The 18,882-nt window shown below is 48.8% G+C and overlaps 1 protein-coding gene across 1 annotated transcript; it reads left to right on the forward strand.

Moving 5' to 3' along the window:
* The first annotated feature begins 746 nt into the window (after nucleotides 1–746).
* On the forward strand, nucleotides 747–18,028 carry E4F1 (E4F transcription factor 1). Its single transcript, XM_036739290.1, has 14 exons — nucleotides 747–921; nucleotides 7,306–7,451; nucleotides 7,868–7,967; nucleotides 11,384–11,592; nucleotides 11,876–11,996; nucleotides 12,276–12,428; nucleotides 12,980–13,146; nucleotides 13,943–14,158; nucleotides 15,063–15,168; nucleotides 15,542–15,759; nucleotides 16,087–16,285; nucleotides 16,568–16,704; nucleotides 16,912–16,974; nucleotides 17,235–18,028. The coding sequence occupies exons 1-14, from the start codon at nucleotides 771–773 to the stop codon at nucleotides 17,589–17,591; spliced, it is 2,343 nt and encodes a 780-aa protein (XP_036595185.1). The 5' UTR covers nucleotides 747–770; the 3' UTR covers nucleotides 17,592–18,028.
* Nucleotides 18,029–18,882: the final 854 nt, after the last annotated feature.

Genomic DNA, 18,882 nt, shown 5'->3' on the forward strand with positions numbered 1-18,882 from the left:
AACCTCTAGTTGCCAATGGTGACAGCCTGACCATCAGAACTGGCAGCTCTTTTCCAGGGTAGAGCTGGGGGGAGTTTTGGGGGCTAAAGCCCCTCTCCCTCAATTCCCTAAGGCGGAGGAGGTGCAGCCCCAGAACCAGAGCCTTGTCGTGCAAGAACTAACAAAGCCGAAATGTCAGGGGCAGGATCTTGCACCTGAATGATCAGTTAGAGGACACAGAGCAGGGTATGGGCTCAGAGGTTTAGGAACGAGGGCGGTCTGGGTGCAAACAGCGGGGATCAGGGACGTGGGAGGAGACGGATGCCTGGCACGGCGCCTGCCGTCTGCCTTATGAGCGGGGGTACGCTAAGAGCTTTGCAAATTTTATCTCAGCTGATCTCACCGTGGCAGAAACGAAGGCAAAGTGGTTGAGGAATTGCCCAGGCCAGGCCTGAGGCGGTATTTGAACTCAGGTCTTCCCGACCCCAGGCCCGGCGCCACCCAAAGGCTGAGGGGAAAGAAGATGGGACCGGGGACAGGGCGGGCCCACAATCGAAGAGACAGGGCCTGCCTGGGGTCGGCCCAGAGCCCCCGCCCCGAGCTCGGGCTGGGAGCGACCCTTCCACCGCTCCCAAGCTCTTCTTCCCAACTCCGCCCATTCCTCCCTCTGGCCCCGCCTAGAATCTCGCCCCGCCCCCGCACTGCCCCTCCTATTTTCCTCCCTCCCGGCCCGGCCCGTTGTTATGACGACACGGTCGTAAATCCGCCATCTTCCTGCGGCGCGTTGCGACATGGAGGGCGCAATGGCCGTGCGGGTGGCGGCGGCTCATACGGCAGGAGCCGGGGCCGGGCGGGAGCGGGGCGAGCCAGGAGGCGCATTGGCGGCGGCGGCCTCAGCTCCCGGCGGCTTCCTTGGCCTTGCGACGCCATTCAGCGAAGAAGGTAAAGAGGGGAAGCCGAGGCAGGCGAGGCAGGCCGGGAGGCTGCGGTCTCTGCCTGACCCCTGACCCCGGGACTGACGTGACCTCATGGGCGCCCCTCCCCCCTACTCGCCCCTCCCCCACACTGGCACCCTGCCTTCCCCCCCGACCTCTCGCCTCTCTCCCTAGCCTGGGCCGAGGCCCTCGCGTTCCCCGTCCAGCCCTGCAACCCCCGCCCCATTGACCTCAGCTGAGACTGGGCCAGGGGAGGGAAGTGTGGAGGGAGGCGGGGCTGGAGGAGTTTGGGCCACTTTCCCGCAGTCCCCCACCGCCCCCCGGCCCGGGCTCAGTGTCCCCTTCGCAGCCAACCCCGGATCCACCGAATCCGGTAGCGTGGCCAGACCGGGACGGAAATCAGGGGGCTGTGATGTGGGAAAGAGTTCGGGGTCCGCAGGCAGGAGACTCGAGTGTCAGGCCCAGGGCTGCCTCAGTCAGTCTTTCTGTGTAATGGAGAGTTAATCAGTTTCTGTTGGCCTCCTTTTTCTCATCATCATCATAATAACCACCATATTTATATAGTGCTTACCGTGTACCCAGTACTCTTTACCGTGTCATTTGATCCTCACAACAACTCTGGGAGGCAGGTGCTGTTAGGATCCCGGTTTTAGACAGGAAACCGAGGCACAGATGAAATGACTTGACCAGGGTCTCGCAGCTAGCGCCCAAAGCCAGATTGAAACTCCTCGTCCTGACGCCAGACCCGGTGCTTTATCCAGCTGCCTCATCTATAGAACGAGGGATTTGGCTAGGTGATCTCCAAAGGCCCTTCCAGCTCTTGACTTTATACAGATCTGAAATGGGCCAGCTGCCAAGGGGTACAGCGCGCCCATAGGGGAAGGGTCCCTGTTGTCTCACAGGGCATTTTGCAGTTTTTCTGTCTCTTGCCATTTTGTTGTCCTAGAAAGCATCTGGTTGTGTGACTGACCCTGGGAGAGTCATTTATTTAACTCCTGCCTGCTGCAATTTCCACATCTGCAAATATCATAATAGCACCTACCTCCCGGGGTTGTTGTGAGGCTCAAACAAGATAGTCATTGTGAACTGCTTAGTGCAGTGCTGGCACATAGCAATCAATATAGAAAGTTAGCCATTATTATTATAGAACCACCACCTTGGTCCCTGTGAATTAGGGGTCGGGGAGAGAGGAGGATGAACCTCTTTTCTGGAACCAGGGAAAGAGGAGGGTATAAAGGGAAGAAGAGAGATTGTGACTGAGAATTACCTTCACAAGATTTTAGTCTCTCCCACTCTGAAATGGGCACCCTGGAAATGCTGTGTAGTCTGCGTGAAACCATCTGGTGGTGGAAGCTGAGAGCCTCCAATGCTTGTGATGCAAGGAGCTAATTTCCTGTGGTTTTTCTGATGTACTCCTGCTTTATATATGTGCACATTAAACCTGGCTAACTAGAGGGTGGACCGGAGTCCTCCTGCCATGACTGAGTTCCTGCCTTTGAGAAGTTGTGAGTCATGAAGAGATGTCTACCCCCAGGGCCCTTATGCATAATCCTAGTGTTGTATGTGGTTACCTGATCAGGTTACAGTCTCAAGCTCAACTCTTTGTTCTATATGGCACTTTGCAAATGAGTTCTAACAAAACCTTGTGCCTTACCTTAACTTCTCTAGAATGTTAATTGTTTAAATCTGTCGTCATCTTTGACAATTTGCTGGATATTGAGTGAATTCTCAGAGTTTTTTGATTTACATTTCTCTTATTAGTGATTTGGAGCAATTGTGCTTATAGTTGTTAATAGTTTGCAGTTCTTCTGAGAACTGTTTGTATCCTTTGGCTGTCTATTGGGAAATAGCTCTTGGTTTTATATATTTGTATTTGTTCCTTATTTCTGGGATAATCAGATCCTTATTACAGCTGTTTAATGCAAAAGAAAAAATTCCCCCAATTGACAGTTTCCAGAAGAGATGGATTTTAACAGTCCAACATGTGGAAATGATTTTTATTTCTTCTGCTCCCATTTGCTTCTGGCTTCTGACCTTTTTGTCTACCTGAGACCACCCTCTCAGAGGTTGCCAAAGATCTCCTAATTGCTAAATCCTTTGACCTGTGCCTGATCCTCATCTATCTTGAGCATTCTGTATCACTTGACAATGTTGATCACCACCTTCTCCTGAATACTCTTTACTCCCTGGGTTTCCATGATACTGTGCTCTCCAGGTTTTCTTATCTTTCTTACCTTTCCTTTTCAGTCTCTTTTGCTGGATCCTCCTCCTCCATGTCCTGCTCTCTAACTGTGGGCAAATCCCCCCATATTGAGCCATCACCTTTTCTCTCTCTACACCTTTTACCTTGGTGATCTGATCTGCTTCCATGTGTTCACTTCTAATGTCTGTGTAGATGACTCTCAGATCTGTATATCCAGCCTTCTTCACTTGACTGAGCTCTGGTCCCACATCACTAACTACCTATCATATGTTTCCTACTGCTTGTCTCATAGGCACCTCAAATTCAGTTATGTCCAAAATAAGAACTCATCATCTTTCTGCCTAAAATCCATCCCTCTCTTAGTCTTCTTTTTTTTTTGAGGGGGGAAGGCAGGGCAATTGGGGTTAAGTGACTCATCCAAGGTCACACAGCTAGTAAGTGTGTTAAGTATCTGAGGCCAAATTTGAACTCACGTCCTCCTGACTCCAGGACTGGTGCTCTACTCACTGTGCCACCTGCCCATCCCTGTCTTCCTTATTTCTGCTGAGGGCACCACCATTTTTCAGTCACCCAGGTTCACAACCTTGACTGTCAGCCTCAGCTTTTCCTTCTTTCTCATACCCCATATCTAACAACTTGCTAAGTTATGTTGAGTCTCCTTTGATAACATCTGTTAAATCTGCCCTCTTCATTCTATTCATACAGCTCCTACTCAGGCTCCTTCAGCTCTTGCCTGGACTATTACAGTCACCTCCTGTTTGTACTTCTGGTTTCCTTTCTCCTACCTCATCTTCTACACAGCTGTTAAAATACCTTCCTCAAGTACAAGTACTTTGAGAACCTTCAGTGGCTTTCTGTTGTCTGTAGAATAAAATACCAACTCTTCAGCTTGCGATTTAAGCAGTCACAGTTTGATGTAGCAGCCAACTTTTCCAGACCTATAGCACATTGTTCTCCTTCATGCATTCTGAAGTCCGGCCAAACTGGTCTGTTTGCTGTTTCCTCTCACTCAGCAATCCTCCTGCCTCCATGCCAGTCTCCCTCCTGTATCTTAGAATGTACTCCCTCCTTCCTTCTCTTCATAGTGAAGCTCATAAGCCATCTCCTGCAACTGGGCTTCTCTACTTTTTTGGGTCCTGGCCCTCTGATGAAGACTGGACCTCTTCTTAGAATAATGTTTTATAAATGCATTGGCAGTGCAATGGATAGAGTGCTGGGCCTGGAGTCTGGAAGACATCATCCTGAGTTCGAATCCGACCTCAAACACTACCCGGGCAAGTCACTTAACCTCATTTACCTCAGTTTCCTCATCTGTAAAATGAGCTGGAGAAGGAAATGGCAAACCACTCCAGGATCTCTGCCAGGAAAAGCTCCAAATGGGAGTCACAAAGAGACAGATGTAACTGATAACCACTGAACAAAATAAAATACATAGGATTACAAGGGATTAAAATAATTATATTAATGCTCTTATCAAATACTAAACAAAAGTTAAGAACTCCTGTCCTCCAGGAAGCCATTCTTTGTCCTTTTTGGTATTTAGTGTACTTTCTTCCTCCTCAAATGTTCCTTTTAATGATTAGCTGAACCTTGGCTCCTTTCTCTCTTTATATGTTGTATCCTTCTGGTAGAATGTGAGCTCCTCCAAGGCAGGTGTTGTTTTACCTTTGGCCTTTGTAGCCCCAGTTCCTACACACACACAGCACTTAATAAGTGCTTATTGGGTTGGAGGGCAGGACAAGATCAGAGAGGGGATGATGAATGTTAGGACTCCTCTTTCCCCAGTCTGCTAATCTGGAAAGTGGGAGAGTCAATGCCAAATCCTCCTGACCCTTTGTAAAAGACCTTGATTTGTTTACCAGGAATCCGATTTGGTAAAGTCTTTGGACTTGGGCTTTCAGACTTGGCCTAGATCACTGTCCAGTTCCTAATTCTGCTAGGCAGCCCGGAGCTTTATGCAGTTCTGGGGAGCCTGCATCTCTTGGGAACAGCCTTTATTTACATTTCAGCAAGTGGAGATGGAGGTAAGGGTGGGGTAAGGAAGCTTGAATAGGAACTGAGCCTTGGCTCCTTCTCTTGGACAGGGGCATCCGACCTATCCTAAGTTTGGTTTTAATTCTTGCCTTGCTTACCTTGACCTACTCCTGTGCAGGATGAGGTTTCTAAGGGTAGACCTATAGCAGGTTTTAGGTATTAGTTCTGCCAACAACAGGGACCCTCAGTAACCTGCGGTTTTGGAAGGTTGTCCTGGTTCTCATTCTGAAAGCGTGAGGATGGTTCCCAGAGCCCAGGACCTCCCAGAGGCCTTTCCCCTCTTGATAGAAACTGTGTTCCTGTCCACTTGGGGAGGGCAGATATCTGGATGGTGGCAGGCACAAATATAAGTCTTTAAAAACAGACTGGATTCTTGTTACTCGAGCTGCCTTTTACCTCCTACAGCTTGAGCATTCCACAAATATTGAACCAGTAACTTTCTAGAAGTAGCAAGCTTGAGATGCTGACAAGGCCTTGAATCTCCTCCAATAAGATTTTGGCTGCCCCTGCTGATCAGTGTCCTTCCAAAATGTGATGCTCCAAAGTGAACAAGGTAATCCAGAAGAGGGAACTGTCACTTCGTTTGCTTCCTGATTTAAACATCTTTCAATGCAGCCTAAGATCACCTTAGCTGTTGTGACAGCTTCATTGCACCATTGATTCATATCAACTTCGCAATCCATAAAAATTTCCAGATTTTTTACTCATTGGTTACAATTGCACTTGAACTTGCTTACCCACAGCTTCCACATCCTTTGTGCAGTCTTTTTTTTTTTTAAACACAAGTGTAGAATTTTATATTTTTTCCCCATTAAATTTCATCTCAAATCACTTCCTCATTTTAACTTGGGGAGGACTTTTAAATCTCAGTTTTGTCTTCTAACATATTAGCTAACCCTTGCAGCTTTATGTAGGCCACAGCTCTAGATGGGGTGGTGTCTCCTGATGAGCCAGGGCCAGTATGAGCCCAGCAGTGTTTGAAGAGCCCTCCAGAACAGTGCCCAGAACTGAATTCTGTTAGCCTAAATCAGAAAGTGAAGAGAGCACCAGCTGATCCTGAAGGAAAGAAGCATCCTAGGATAGCCAGCTTCCAGATAATCTGTTCTTTGATCATCCTTGGTGAACAGGATCCTGGGCCTTGATCACCATCATTTTAAGGAACTGAGGACTTTTAAGTTGGTGAAGAAAAGAGTAGAGGGAGGGTGAGAATGATATGTGGCTATTGCCTTCAGATACCTGAAGGGTTGTCATGCAGAAGAGGAGCAGGCTTACTCTGACTCCTGAGAACAGAGTTAGGACTAGCAGGTGGAAGCTGCAGGAAGACAGTTCAGTTCAGCAGCACGAAGATGCTGAAAACCTATTTTCAATCAGAGCTGTGTCACCTCTTGACTGGACTATGGCAGTTGCCTCTTCAATGGTCCCCCTGCCTCTCTTTCCCCAGCCCATACTCCACACAGATGCCAAAGTGATTTTCCTAAAGTGAAGGTCTGAGCCTACCACTCCCCTGCTTAATAAACTACTTAACACCAGCGGTTCCCTGTTGCTGGATTTTAAAGCCCTTTGCAACCCAGTCTTAACTACTTTTCTGGCCTTATTATAACTTCCCATTTCCTGTGGACTAGCCAAATTGGCTTTCCATTTCTCATACATAGCACTCCATTTCTAATTTCTGTGCCTGGGCATTGGCCATACCTATGTCTGGAATGCCTTGTTCTCTCACCTCTGGTTCTTAGAATCTCTTGTTTCCTTCACAGCTCAGTTCTTTCAAGAAAGAAGCCTTTTTTGATTTCCCAACTACTAGTTCTTCCTTCTCAATTATCTTGGATATACTTACATATTTTCATATTGTCTTCGCCAATTCAGTGATTGTTTCATTTTTGTCACTGTACCCCAGCACCATGCCTGGCACATAAAGTAGTAAGTGCTTAACAAATACTTGTTGGTCAATTGATTTGACAATGGAATGAGTTACCTGAGAGGTAATGAATGATCTTGAAGTGTTCGAGTAGTGGTTGGATGGTCACATGTCAGAGATGTAGCAAAGATTCTTCCTTAAGGTAGAGGTTGGCTTAGATCCCTCGAAGGCTCTTCCCACTCAGGGATTACAGGAGCAGCCATGTCCAAAGTTTTTCAGTGCTGCTGTTTACATTTCAGATGAAGACGACGTGCACAAGTGTGGCCGTTGCCAGTCTGAGTTCACTGCCCTCGAAGACTTTGTACAACACAAAATACAGAAGGCATGTCAGCGCACACCCCAGGAAGCTACGACAGCCACAGCAGCAGCCCTGCTGGGCCAGGAGGTAAGGGCAGTTCCCTGATGTGATCTCTGGGGGCTGCTCCCTACTTTGGGGAGCCTAAAGGGCTAACAATGACCTACTTACCTGTGACTGTCTCCCCCGTGGAGGATGGGCTTCAAAGGCTCTTTACTTTCCCATCCCCTTCCCAATCCCCAAACCTCTTGCATATCACATAGTGTCCACCCACTTGTACCTTGTGAAATGGACACAGTTTGGTATTTGGGAGAGGGGAGTCAGTCCCTAGAGAGATGGAAGGATTCCTCTTGTTCTGAGAGCTCTCCCCCTGAATAATGCTTCTCTCCGTTTTCCTTTTAAAGGAGAGTAATTGTTATCAAAAATAGAAGACATCAACAGAGTCCGAGTCTTTCTCTGTGTCTTGTGTTTCCTGACTTCTCTCCTCCATGCATCTTGTGTTACAGCAGGTGGTCCCATCTGGGGAGGAGTCCATTACAGTGGCTCACATTGTTGTGGAGACATCTTCGCTCTCAGAGGATGTCAGCAGTGCTCCGGACATCATTGGTAAGTGGGTCTTTGGCCATCGGGATGGTGCTGTCTCCAGGATGAGAGAGAATGCACTTTAATGAGAGACAGCCAGGTTCGAGTCCCCATTCTCCCATGTACTCTCTAAACTCTGTAAGCCTGGTAGGCAAGGTTGTCTTACAGAAGGTCACTGCACTTCTCTGGGCCACAGGTTCTTCAGCTGAAAAGGTGGGGTTGGAGTGGTGCCAGTTCTGACTCCCTCCTCTGAGCCATTGAATTAATGTCAAAATGTTTCGAAAGTTAAAGGAACTTCCAAAATGTAAGGCGACCGTATCCTTGTTATTTTTTTTTAGTGTCCTTGTTATAATAGTGCAAAGACAGATAGGTACTTCGTGGAGGTGGAATCAAGGCATTGGTTACTGAAAGGAAGTTAGTTATAAATTGGGACTATTCTGTATCAGAAGTCTTTCCAGGGGAGGCTGGTGCTCAGTGCATCTCTGAAGGGCAGAAATGTAAATGGGAAGAGGAAGATCTTTCCATGGATGAGAGTATGCACAGATTTAGGGCAGTAAATGGTGGGAAGGGGTATCTGCCAGGAGCAAAAGTCAAGAAGCACATTACCGGTCTCTTACAATATAAAATGCAATATAAAAGGCCTTGACGGAAACTGTTTTGGATATCAGCCTTTAAGAGAAGGCCTGGCTGGGAAAGAGAGGGTGATGGGGCAGATTGGGAGAGGAGGCTGAGATATCCAGAAACAGTGGTATTGGATTAAAAGGTGAATCTCCTTGACATCTTCCCCACATCGTTAGAGGGCCTGTCTTTTACTTCTTTCCTTTAAATTCTTGGAACATTCATACAAATGAAGAGATTTCATCCATAGGCAGCAGCACCCCACCATGTAGATTGTAAGGTAATAGTTAGGTTTTCATTTGAAATTCCTGTTTGAGAGAAGGTGTTATTTGGAAAACCAGTTCTCTTTGGTCCAAAGTCGGACGCCCACTTTGTTCTTGAAAGTCTGCTTTGATCCTGGTAGTTATTATGTGGATCACATTGGTGCCAGCCATGTAATTAGGTACATGAGGCACAGGCTCCCAGCTGCTGCCTTCCTCTAACTGGAATGCTTCCTCCTTGGCTACCAGGCCCCCACTCCTGCATTGCTGTTTTTCTTTCTAGTTTTCCATTGTTACCCACAGTTTTTCCTGCATCTCTTTCCTCTTTACCCTCCCCAATATTCCCTTCCCCCCCTTACATATCCTAGAATGCATCGGTATCCTGCCTGCCCCCGCCCCTCCTTCCAGCTTCCTGGGCTGGCCTGACAGGCTCAGCTGGTTAAATCTCACCACTAATGAGTCCAGGGCTGACCCAGTTAGCGTCACATCAGAAACACATTCCCTGCTCATTGGTTGTTTCAGAAATAGGGGCATTTGGTGAACAAGTGTACTTCTTAATAACAACAATAATAGGAGCCTATTTCTTAATGAGAGGCAGCACAGCATATTGGCTAAAGAGCTGATTGAAGAATCTGGAAGACAAAGGTTCTCGCCATTGACACATGCTGGCTCTGTAAGCCTGTATTCTCTCAGTGCTGAGGCATATATCTCTAAGGCAAGGGATTCTTTACTTTTTTTTGTGACTCCTTTTACAGCCTGTGACCCTCTTCTTAGGGAAATGTTTTTAAAATAGATTACAAATGAAACCAATTATATACAAATGTAGTTACCAAAATACTCCAAATTACAGTTTTACCAACCTCTGCTCTAAGACTTCTAAGAGAAAGGGCTAGTCCATGGTAGAAGTAGTTCCGCCCCCCCCCCCCCCCATGCCCTACCCTAAGGACTGGGCACAGGACTGGTCAAAAGAAATTTTTTTTTCTTTTTTTTTCTTAGCCAAAGAAAGACAAAGTTTATTAAAGATTCGCCATATTGGGTAAACTCTTAGGGAGCCTAAGCATTTGTGATGCTTATGCCAGCGGGCAGATCAATCTGAGCTGAGTTAGATTGAATCTGAGCCAGAAATTTTTCTTAGCAACAATGATAAATATTTCTATAACACTTTATAGAAACTCTTTAAGACTCTGAAATAGGTAGTATAAGAATTATTTCCACCAATTTATGAATAAGAAAACAGGCTTAGTAAGGTAACATGACTTTGCCCAAGATCAGATGTCTGGTAAGTGTTAGAGGTGGAATTTGAACTCATTTCTTTGGCTCCAAATCCGGCACTCTTTCTGCTACATCTTATTGCCTACCTAACGTCTTTACAGTAGTGAAGTAGAAGAGATAATTTGGAAGCATGTTAAATGGTTAAAGAGTTTAATTATCATTCATTTTCTTCTCCTGCAAAGTTTTTATTTAAAGAAAGAGAAATAGGAAAATTTGGTCACCGAAGTAGTAAGAGGGATGTGTGGCAGTGAGACGGCTGGTGGGAGGGTCAGGTGAGTAATGGCATATACACAGAATGAGACCGCGTACCTATCTTGGGGCAGAGTGAACAGGCATTTTTGCCCAGTTCTGCCCTGGTGTTTGAGGCACAGATTACATAGGACTTTGTATTCTTTTCTGGGCTTAGCGGCTAATGCTGCTGGCGAAAGGGCATAGCAGTGGGGAAGGGTGACATGTGTGACTTTCTGGAGTTTGAGAATCTCTTCTCACTGGCTCATTTATCCAGCTTCTGTAGGGATATGCTCCTTAAAGTCTGATTCCAGAGCAGGAAAAATTAACTTGCCAAAACCAGGGATCATTAGACTGCCAATTGTCTCTAAGGACCAACCTCATAAGTTTCACACACATTGTTTTAGGAGCTTAATATTTGCTGTTGTCAGAGTGGGAAGCTTCAGCCCAAGTTCTCTTGTGACCCAGTTTAGTGCAGTTTCCCTTCCGGTTCCTCCTGGATGAAGCATGATAGCATTGTCCTGATATTTTAAAATGCCAGAACAAAAATCAGAATTTGTTTCTTCAGGGACACTGTACCTCTACGGGAAAGGCAGTGGGTCTAGGTCGACCAAATTGCATCTGGCCGTGTCTGTGCTTTGGGTCCTTGTGTCCTGTCCTGGCGACAATTGGGCCTGAAGGGCCAGAGGAGGCCTTGTTTTAGTTTCCCTTGAGCTCAGCTTTGTTAGGATTTGGGGAATTTTTGACAGGTAATGGTTTCAGAAGGACAAAGCCTGTGGCTCCTATTAAATCCAAGATTGACTAGATTCATCCTTCAAGCTGACCTGTGGAAATCTAGTCCGCTTCTTTCCTTAGGCCTCTGTTGGCAGCAAATCCCTAGACTGAACGGCAGTTCCTGTGTTTCTCTATAAAGAGCCAGGAACATCTTAAACACCCAAGGCCAAGCTATCCATGTGAAATTGGGCCCGCACCAAGTCCTCTAACAATTTCCCACTTTCCTGCTGCTGGGAATTATCTTTGGTAACAAGAGCTAAATGTGATGGCAAGACTTTTCTTCCCCAGGCAGCGGTCATATCAAAGAAGTCATTGTCGCAGCAACAGACCATGTCATTGAAAACCCCAGTGGGCCTGGGGACAGCGAGCTTGTAGAAGGTCCTGTTAGTCCCGATGACACTGAGCAAGATGTTTCCACTGAGCTGCTAAAGGTGAAGCTGCTTGTCAACAAGGAAGGACGCTACGTGTGTGAGCTGTGTCACAAGACGTTTAAAACGGTGAGCTGGGCTGGCCTGGGCCAGGGTCCCTTCATGGAGTTTGACAGTAGAGTTTCTCTTGTACTTTGGGTGTAGGCCAGCTGGGTTGGGCTCTGGCTGCTCCTGAGCACTGCCCCTCTGAGAATGGCCGTGTTTGCTGCTCTCTTTCTAGACTCTAGTCATCTCACCTTTTCTGCCCTGAGGCATTTTACTCTTATTCTTCAGAGTTACTCTGTTGTTTTTTGTTTTGTTTTATGGGGTGGAGTGTTCCATTTTACAGACAACCATCCTTTCCCCCTCCCAGGCCAGTATCCTCAAAGCCCACATGATCACACACAGTAGCAAGAAGGACTATGAGTGTAAGTTATGTGGAACTTCCTTTAGGACCAAGGGTTCTCTCATCCGGCATCACCGGCGACACACAGGTAAGGGAAGTGGATTTGGAGTTGTTGTTTGGGTTGGGAACCCTCGGAGCTGCATCGCTGGTTCCACCTTCTGTCCACGTGGATGGCAGAGAAGGGATTGGGGCAGTGTTCAGTGGGCCTGAGGCTCTGAGCAGCCACATGCTGGGTGGGAAGGGCTACCTCTGTGGCCGAGTAGTTAGTCCCTGGGTGACTGTTAACTGGGAAAGACATTTTGTCCCCTTAGGGTTTGTTTTCTACTCATTATCATCTGTATAACTGTTGACCCTGTTCTCTCACCAGATGAACGCCCTTACAAGTGCAAGAACTGTGGGAAGAGCTTTAGAGAGTCTGGAGCTCTAACCCGACACCTGAAATCCTTAACTCCATGTACAGAAAAAATCCGATTCAACATGAACAAAGAAATAGTTGTTAGCAAAGAAGACGTTCCCCCAGGTTTGTGAATACTCTAGATGAACCCAGGATATAGCAAGTAGCTATCCTCCTACCCAGGAACTTACTGGCCCGCCACCCACAGAGGAGCTACTTCAGGGTGTGAGCTTGTTCAGGGATGAGGAGTGAAGAGCTCTTCATAGCAGGTGACTTCTACAGCCTCTTAGGTTACAAGGAAACATGCCTTGGTCATATGGGATCACAGGATACACAGATCTATTGTTGTCTCTGATCCTGTCATCTTTGGGCTGTTCCTGGAAGCAGGAAGGAGTGCAGAAGCACCTGCCCTGCATATGTCACTCAATCTTGGGGCCTTCTTATCAAATATACAGTGGAAAATGATATTGCTAGGCAGATTGAGAGAAGACAGGAATGACTGACTACTGACCACAGGATGGCTGAGGTACAGGGTAGGAAATTCTACCCCCACCCCCCGCCCCCAGCCCCCTCCTACCCTTTAGGTGCTGTTTTCTTTCCCAGGAAGTTGCCCTGTGGGCACCTTGTGGGAGGGGTGATGATTTTCTCATGGTCTTAGTTTTTCCTTTTGTTTTTAGGATCCAGCGATTCAAACACTGAAACAGTCACAGCCATCACAAGTGAATCCATTGAGACAACACCACCAGTGATTCACCTTGTCACCGATGACAAGGGCACGGTCATCCACGAGGTCCATGTCCAGATGCAGGAGCTTCCTGTGGACATGAAAACCTTAGCACAGGAGGTAAGTGATAACTCCTGGCTAGACTGGAAAGGGCTATATGCTAGGTTGGGTTGGACTAGGTTTCTGTTTGAATGAAGAGCATTAGATTTTCCTTCAGTGAAGGAATGAAGACAGTGTCTTCTGCCAGTTCACAGTCCTGTTTTGGAGATGTTCCCTGGCACTAGCCTTTTGTGGGTAACTGTGTTTGGGTTAGGTTGAATGCAGGTCTTTATGAATTGGACACATTTACTATCCATTGAGTTCTGGTGGGGGACAGCTAGGTGGTCTGCTCTCTTTCTTTCCATTTGTGGCTCTCCTGAAAGGTTACAGGGTTATGAAGAATCCCACTACCAAGAAAAGTTCTAGCCTTTGTTTTAGCCCAGACTTGTAAACTCAACCCTTAGAAGAAGAGTCCCATTTTTTTTTTAATGCTTGTGGTGGGTAGATGAGCACTTGAAAATCTCAGGGCCACTATGTGAGGGGAAGAGAGGAGATGATGGGCCTCTTCTTCAGAGTGAACAGGACTGAGCTCCTTGGCCACAGTGGATGTCTTTTGGAGCTGGTGGAAGACACCATGTATCCTGTTGAGTGCTAGAGTGAGGCTCAGTCTCTGGGAGGGGTCAGCTTCTCTTCTCTCTGCCCCATAAGACTCTCCTTGGTAAAATTTACCTCTTTGGGCTGTTCTAGACCAAAACTCACATGATCCTTCTAACAGAGTAGCCAGAGTGTCAGGAAGCCTTTTTTTAAGTGACTCTTCTTTGCAGAGCTCTCTATTAGGTACTGAACAGCATTTCCTGATATTTCCTGTTCTCTGTAGACATCAGCCCCTGAAAAGGTGCCTTCTGAAGGGGAGGTGAGCAGTGAGAATTTGCTGAGACAAGCCATGCAGAACTCGGGTCTCGTGATCGAGAGAGTTGCAGTAGAAGAGGGTCCCATGCCTGCTGAGCCTTGTGTTGGCACTGCCCAGGAGCCAGGGCCTGAGGGGGTGAGGACAGGAGAGCAGCACTTTGTAGCTGTGGAAGAAGTGCAAACAGTAGGTGCCTACACCACGTGCTCCTCTCCAGCTCAGGGATTAACTTTGGGTACTAGTGGCCTCTGTCTCCTGAAGGAGATCTTGGGGAAGCCCCATAATTAGGACTGCTCAAAGGGGCCTACACATCTCATGTCCTTCACTCCATAACTATGCAGATGTGGGCCTCATTGGTCAGTCTCCTATGCCCCAGGGTTAAAGAATCCCACTTATGCTTTTTCCTGATGGAACTGTCTCCATAAGCATGGCAAGGTGTGTGTGCGAGAATGGCCAGGGCAGAATGCTCTTCAGTCAGTCAGCAAGCATTAATTAAGTGCCAGCTGTGTTTCAGGAACTGGGCTAAGTGCTAGAGATACAAAGAAAGACAAAACCAGTTTCTGCTGTCAAGGAGCTCCCAGTCTAATGGAGGAGACAGCATGAAAATGAACTGTACAAACAAACTGTACAGAGTCAATTAGAGATAATCTCAGAGGGAAGGCACTAAGAGGGACTGGGGCAGGCTTCCTGCAGAAGGGGATATTTGGAGGAGGCACTTCTGGGAGACAGCCAGCCAAAATGCCTGAGGTCAGAGGATAGTGTATCCTGTTCAAAGAAGAACCAGGAGACCAGGCTCACTGGATCACAGAGTACTTATGGGAAGGAGTCAGGTGTGAGAAGACTAGAAAGATAGGAGGGGACCAGTTTGAAAGAGGCTTTGGATGCCAAAGTGATAAGGAACCATTGGAGTTTATTGGATAGGGAGGTGAGCAGGGTCAGACTAGGCTTTAGGAGGATCCCTTTGACAGCAGGGTGGAGAATAGACTGAATTAGTCATGTTTTGTGTGTGTGTGTTGGGGCAGAGCCACATTGTGTTTATATGGGGGGTGGGGGGGGCATAGTCTTAGGAGATAATTGTCTGTCCATACAGGCTGACCCAGCGCCCCAGAGTGGATATACACAGTACTCCTGCCCTCACTGTGTAGAAGTCTTCAGGTCTGCCCCAGCCCTGGAGGTGCATGCCAAAGCCCATGTTGGTAGGTCTGGGATCAGGTTCTCTTGTCCGTTTTTTTCCTTGGCCCCCCCTCATAGCTGAGAAGGGCTTGAGAAAGGGAGGTAATGAGGCTGCAGGAGGGGGAAAGAGGTGAGATGTGAAGTTGTAGAGGAGACCTCCCCTACCCGGGATATAGGAGAGAGGTTGACTCTTGGTCCCAGCCCACGAGAAAGGTGGCTGTGATTTGTGTGTCGGCCTCATTGCCCACTTCCATATCTCTGTATTTTTGTGTGTTTAGGTGCAGCTCTTGGTGTGTGTTTGTACGTGTCTGTGTACATCAGGGATAGGGAGGGAGTGCTTGGGGATGAATTCAGTTTGTGCCCTGGGGGGCGGGGCTGGTCTCCCTTCATCTGCAGGACAACAGCTGTTCAGGTGTGAGCAGTGTGGAAAGGAGTTCCCCAAGGCCTACCTGTTGAAGAAGCACCAGGAGGTACATGTCAGAGAGCGGCGCTTTCGCTGTGGCGAGTGTGGGAAGCTCTATAAGACTATTGCCCACGTGAAGGGGCACCGCCGCGTACACTCAGATGAGCGTCCATACGCCTGCCCCAAGTGTGGGAAACGTTATAAGACCAAGGTGGGCTATTTCTCCCCTTCATCAGAAAAGAAACCAAGGTCCAGGCAGGGAAGGGATGTGCCCATGGGGGCCAGGAATGGCCCCTTTTCTTCTTGTCCTACCTTGTTACTTGCTGGGGCTTTGGGATTCAGTCTACCCAAACAGGCTCCTTCTCTGCCTCTGCACTGGCCAGGCCAACTCTCTGACCTTGACTGCCCTTGTGTGACCTGGGGGCTCCACCAGCTGGTGTGGCAAGTGCAAGAGAAAAGTCCTGAAGGGGGAGAGAGAGAAGCTGTGCTGGTGGCCCTGGGTGGAGGGGCCTCATGCTGATCCCACTTTGTCTGACAGAATGCACAGCAGGTACACTTCCGGATACACCTGGAGGAGAAGCCCCACGTGTGCCAATTCTGCAGCCGGGGCTTCCGGGAGAAGGGGTCCCTGGTGCGGCATGTACGGCATCACACTGGGGAGAAACCCTTCAAGTGCTACAAGTGTGGCCGGGGCTTTGCTGAGCACGGGACACTCAACCGGCATCTGCGGACCAAAGGTTAGCCTATTGAACTCGGCGCCTTGGGACATGGAGCTTGGGGTGTGACTCCCCTTGGCTTGGTGGGCGTGTGTGGCATATGCTTTCTCTGGCGTGCTCTGAGAGGCTGACATGTGGAGCTCGCTCCCTTTGGCAGAGTGAGACCACTCTGACTCAGATGCCAACATAGCTAAAACTTGGCGGTTTGGGGTGGGTGGTGTTTCCGTGTGGCTGTGGGAGTGGGGTGGGGGGCTGGTTCCTCATGGGCCAGCCCAGGCCCTCACCAGGTAAGTGTCTGTGCAGGAGGCTGCCTGCTGGAGGTGGAAGAAGTGGTGGTGTCCAGGGCTAGCCCATCGACCCCGACACTGTCTGAGGATGCCCACACGGTGCTGGTGGAGTTCTCCTCTGTGGTGGCCGATACTCAGGAGTACATCATTGAGGTGTGGGCCAGGGTCATGAGCACATAAGTCTCAGAACTTGGAGTGGCACGCTGTGTTGGGATGGGGTTGGCAAAATATAGAGCAGAGGGGTGGAACCAAGGGTGGGGAAAAAAGGATATTACTGGAATAACTGTCCTTGCCCTCCAGGTTTGATAAGAGCTCCCCTTTTTGTTTTTTTTCCCTTTTCGTTTTTTTTCCCTTTTCAAGGCCACCACGGAAGACACTGAGACCAGTGAAGCCACGGAAATCATTGAGGGCACACAGGCTGAGGTGGGGCAGGGGCAGAGGGTAGGCAGGAGTGGGGGATTTGGGGTCAGGTCAGGGGTGTGAAGCCTGGTATGGGGATGTGGGATTTCTAAGGCCACCCTAGAACCTAGGGAGAAAGAATGAAGTCTGGGGTCAGGATGTGCCCTGAAATGGGAGAGAGGGAACTTAGGTCCCTGCCTCTCTACTCATGGTATGGCAAGCTGAGGCCTCCCCTCCCTCCTTGTCCTGGCCCTGGAGCTGAGCCTCCTCTCCCACCCCCCTAGGTGGACAGCCACATCATGAAGGTAGTGCAGCAGATTGTGCACCAGGCAGGCTCTGGTCACCAAATCATCGTCCAGAATGTCACAGTGGATGAAGATGAGGGAATGGCAGCCAGTGCGGCAGCTGCTTCTGATACCATCACCATTGCCACCCCTGAGAGCCTCACAGAGCAAGTGGCCATGACCCTGGCCTCAGCCATAGGAGAGGGCGCTGTGTTGACTACTCGGGCAGGAATCGAGGCTGACCAGGCCACCGTCACTATGGTGGCCTCTGAGGACATAGAGATCCTGGAGCATGCTGGAGAGTTTGTGATCTCCTCACAAGAGGGTGAACTGGAAGTACAGACAGTCATTGTGTAAGGACGTGTCTGGCCTGGAAGGATTGGGGTTGACCCACCCCCCCAGGAGCAAATGTGTGTTCATCAGTGTCACTGCATGGTCTGGAAGCCAAGGATGGAGCCAGGAGGATCTGAGCCCCGAAAGTTTTGACAAAAGCGAAGGTCATGGAAAGGCTGCCTTGAATCATGCAGATGATGGACAGAAGTGGCCTTGGGGGGCCAAGGTGTTTGGAGTGCTAGAAGATGGACTGGGGATGGATCTGGAGCTTCCCAGCTGGGCCTGTCTGCTGTCCCCTAGCACTGCCAGGACCCTTCCTGAGCAAGCCAGGGAGGCAAGAAAGCCATATTGTACATTTCAAACCACAGAGCAATTTAAGACAAAAACAGAATCCCAAATGTCACATTTGGGGCTGTGAACAAAATGATTTTTCCTTTGTTTACAATAAAATATTAAAACCATTAAAGCCTTCAAGACTGTGTCCTTCTGGCTGTCCCTCCACAGGCCTCCCCAGAAGTGCTCAGAATGCTGCTGCTTTTTCAGGGCTGTGAAACCAGGAGCATGATGGTGTGTGTCTGTGGCTGGCAGCAGGTGGGGATGTGGGCAGTGGACAGTGGGTTGGTGTTTGTAGCTGTGGGTGGTGGCTGGCAGTTTCTGTGTCTCTCTGTATGGGATGTGGAGGGGAGCAATGCTGGAATCTGAGCCAGGGCCACACCCTCACCTGTCCATCCTACCCTGCAAGCTCCATCCATATGCTTACATCACCAGCGGCATTCCTAACTGGGTATGGGTGACTTAATGTACTTGGGGTGTGCCCTGGGCCTCCTAATACACACTCCAACCACCAAAGAGGGGACCTCCTATGAGGGGGAAGGAGACGAATAGACCTATCACATTCAAGTCTGACAGGGAGGGACTATGAGACCAAGGCTATGGGGCCAAGAAGGGGTTTGATTGGTGTCCTTCCTGCAGCCTAAGGCCCTGCTCCTCCCCCTTCTACTCCTTGCATCCTTTCTAAGAGTTAATTCTGCCTTGAACCAATTTCTCCCCACTCCCAGTCTTGGTCGTTTGGAGGTGTATGGGACAGGATCAGAGTGTCAAATTTGGTGAATGTCCAGCATCTCCCTTTCCACCTGTGGAATCGCGTTGCAATCTGTCCCCGTCAGAGGGCGGGGCCGCTCCTTGTACCGGCTGAGAAAGGGATATCCCCGGGAGTAGATGTTCAAATACGGTCTGCACCTGACTGAAGTCTCCTTGTCCGATTCTGACGCTGGACCCAGGACGGCTCACGGCCCCGAACTGATCTGAGTCACCC

This window comes from Trichosurus vulpecula, chromosome 9 (genome assembly GCF_011100635.1).
Source record: "Trichosurus vulpecula isolate mTriVul1 chromosome 9, mTriVul1.pri, whole genome shotgun sequence".
NCBI classification, from domain to species: Eukaryota; Metazoa; Chordata; class Mammalia; order Diprotodontia; family Phalangeridae; genus Trichosurus; species Trichosurus vulpecula.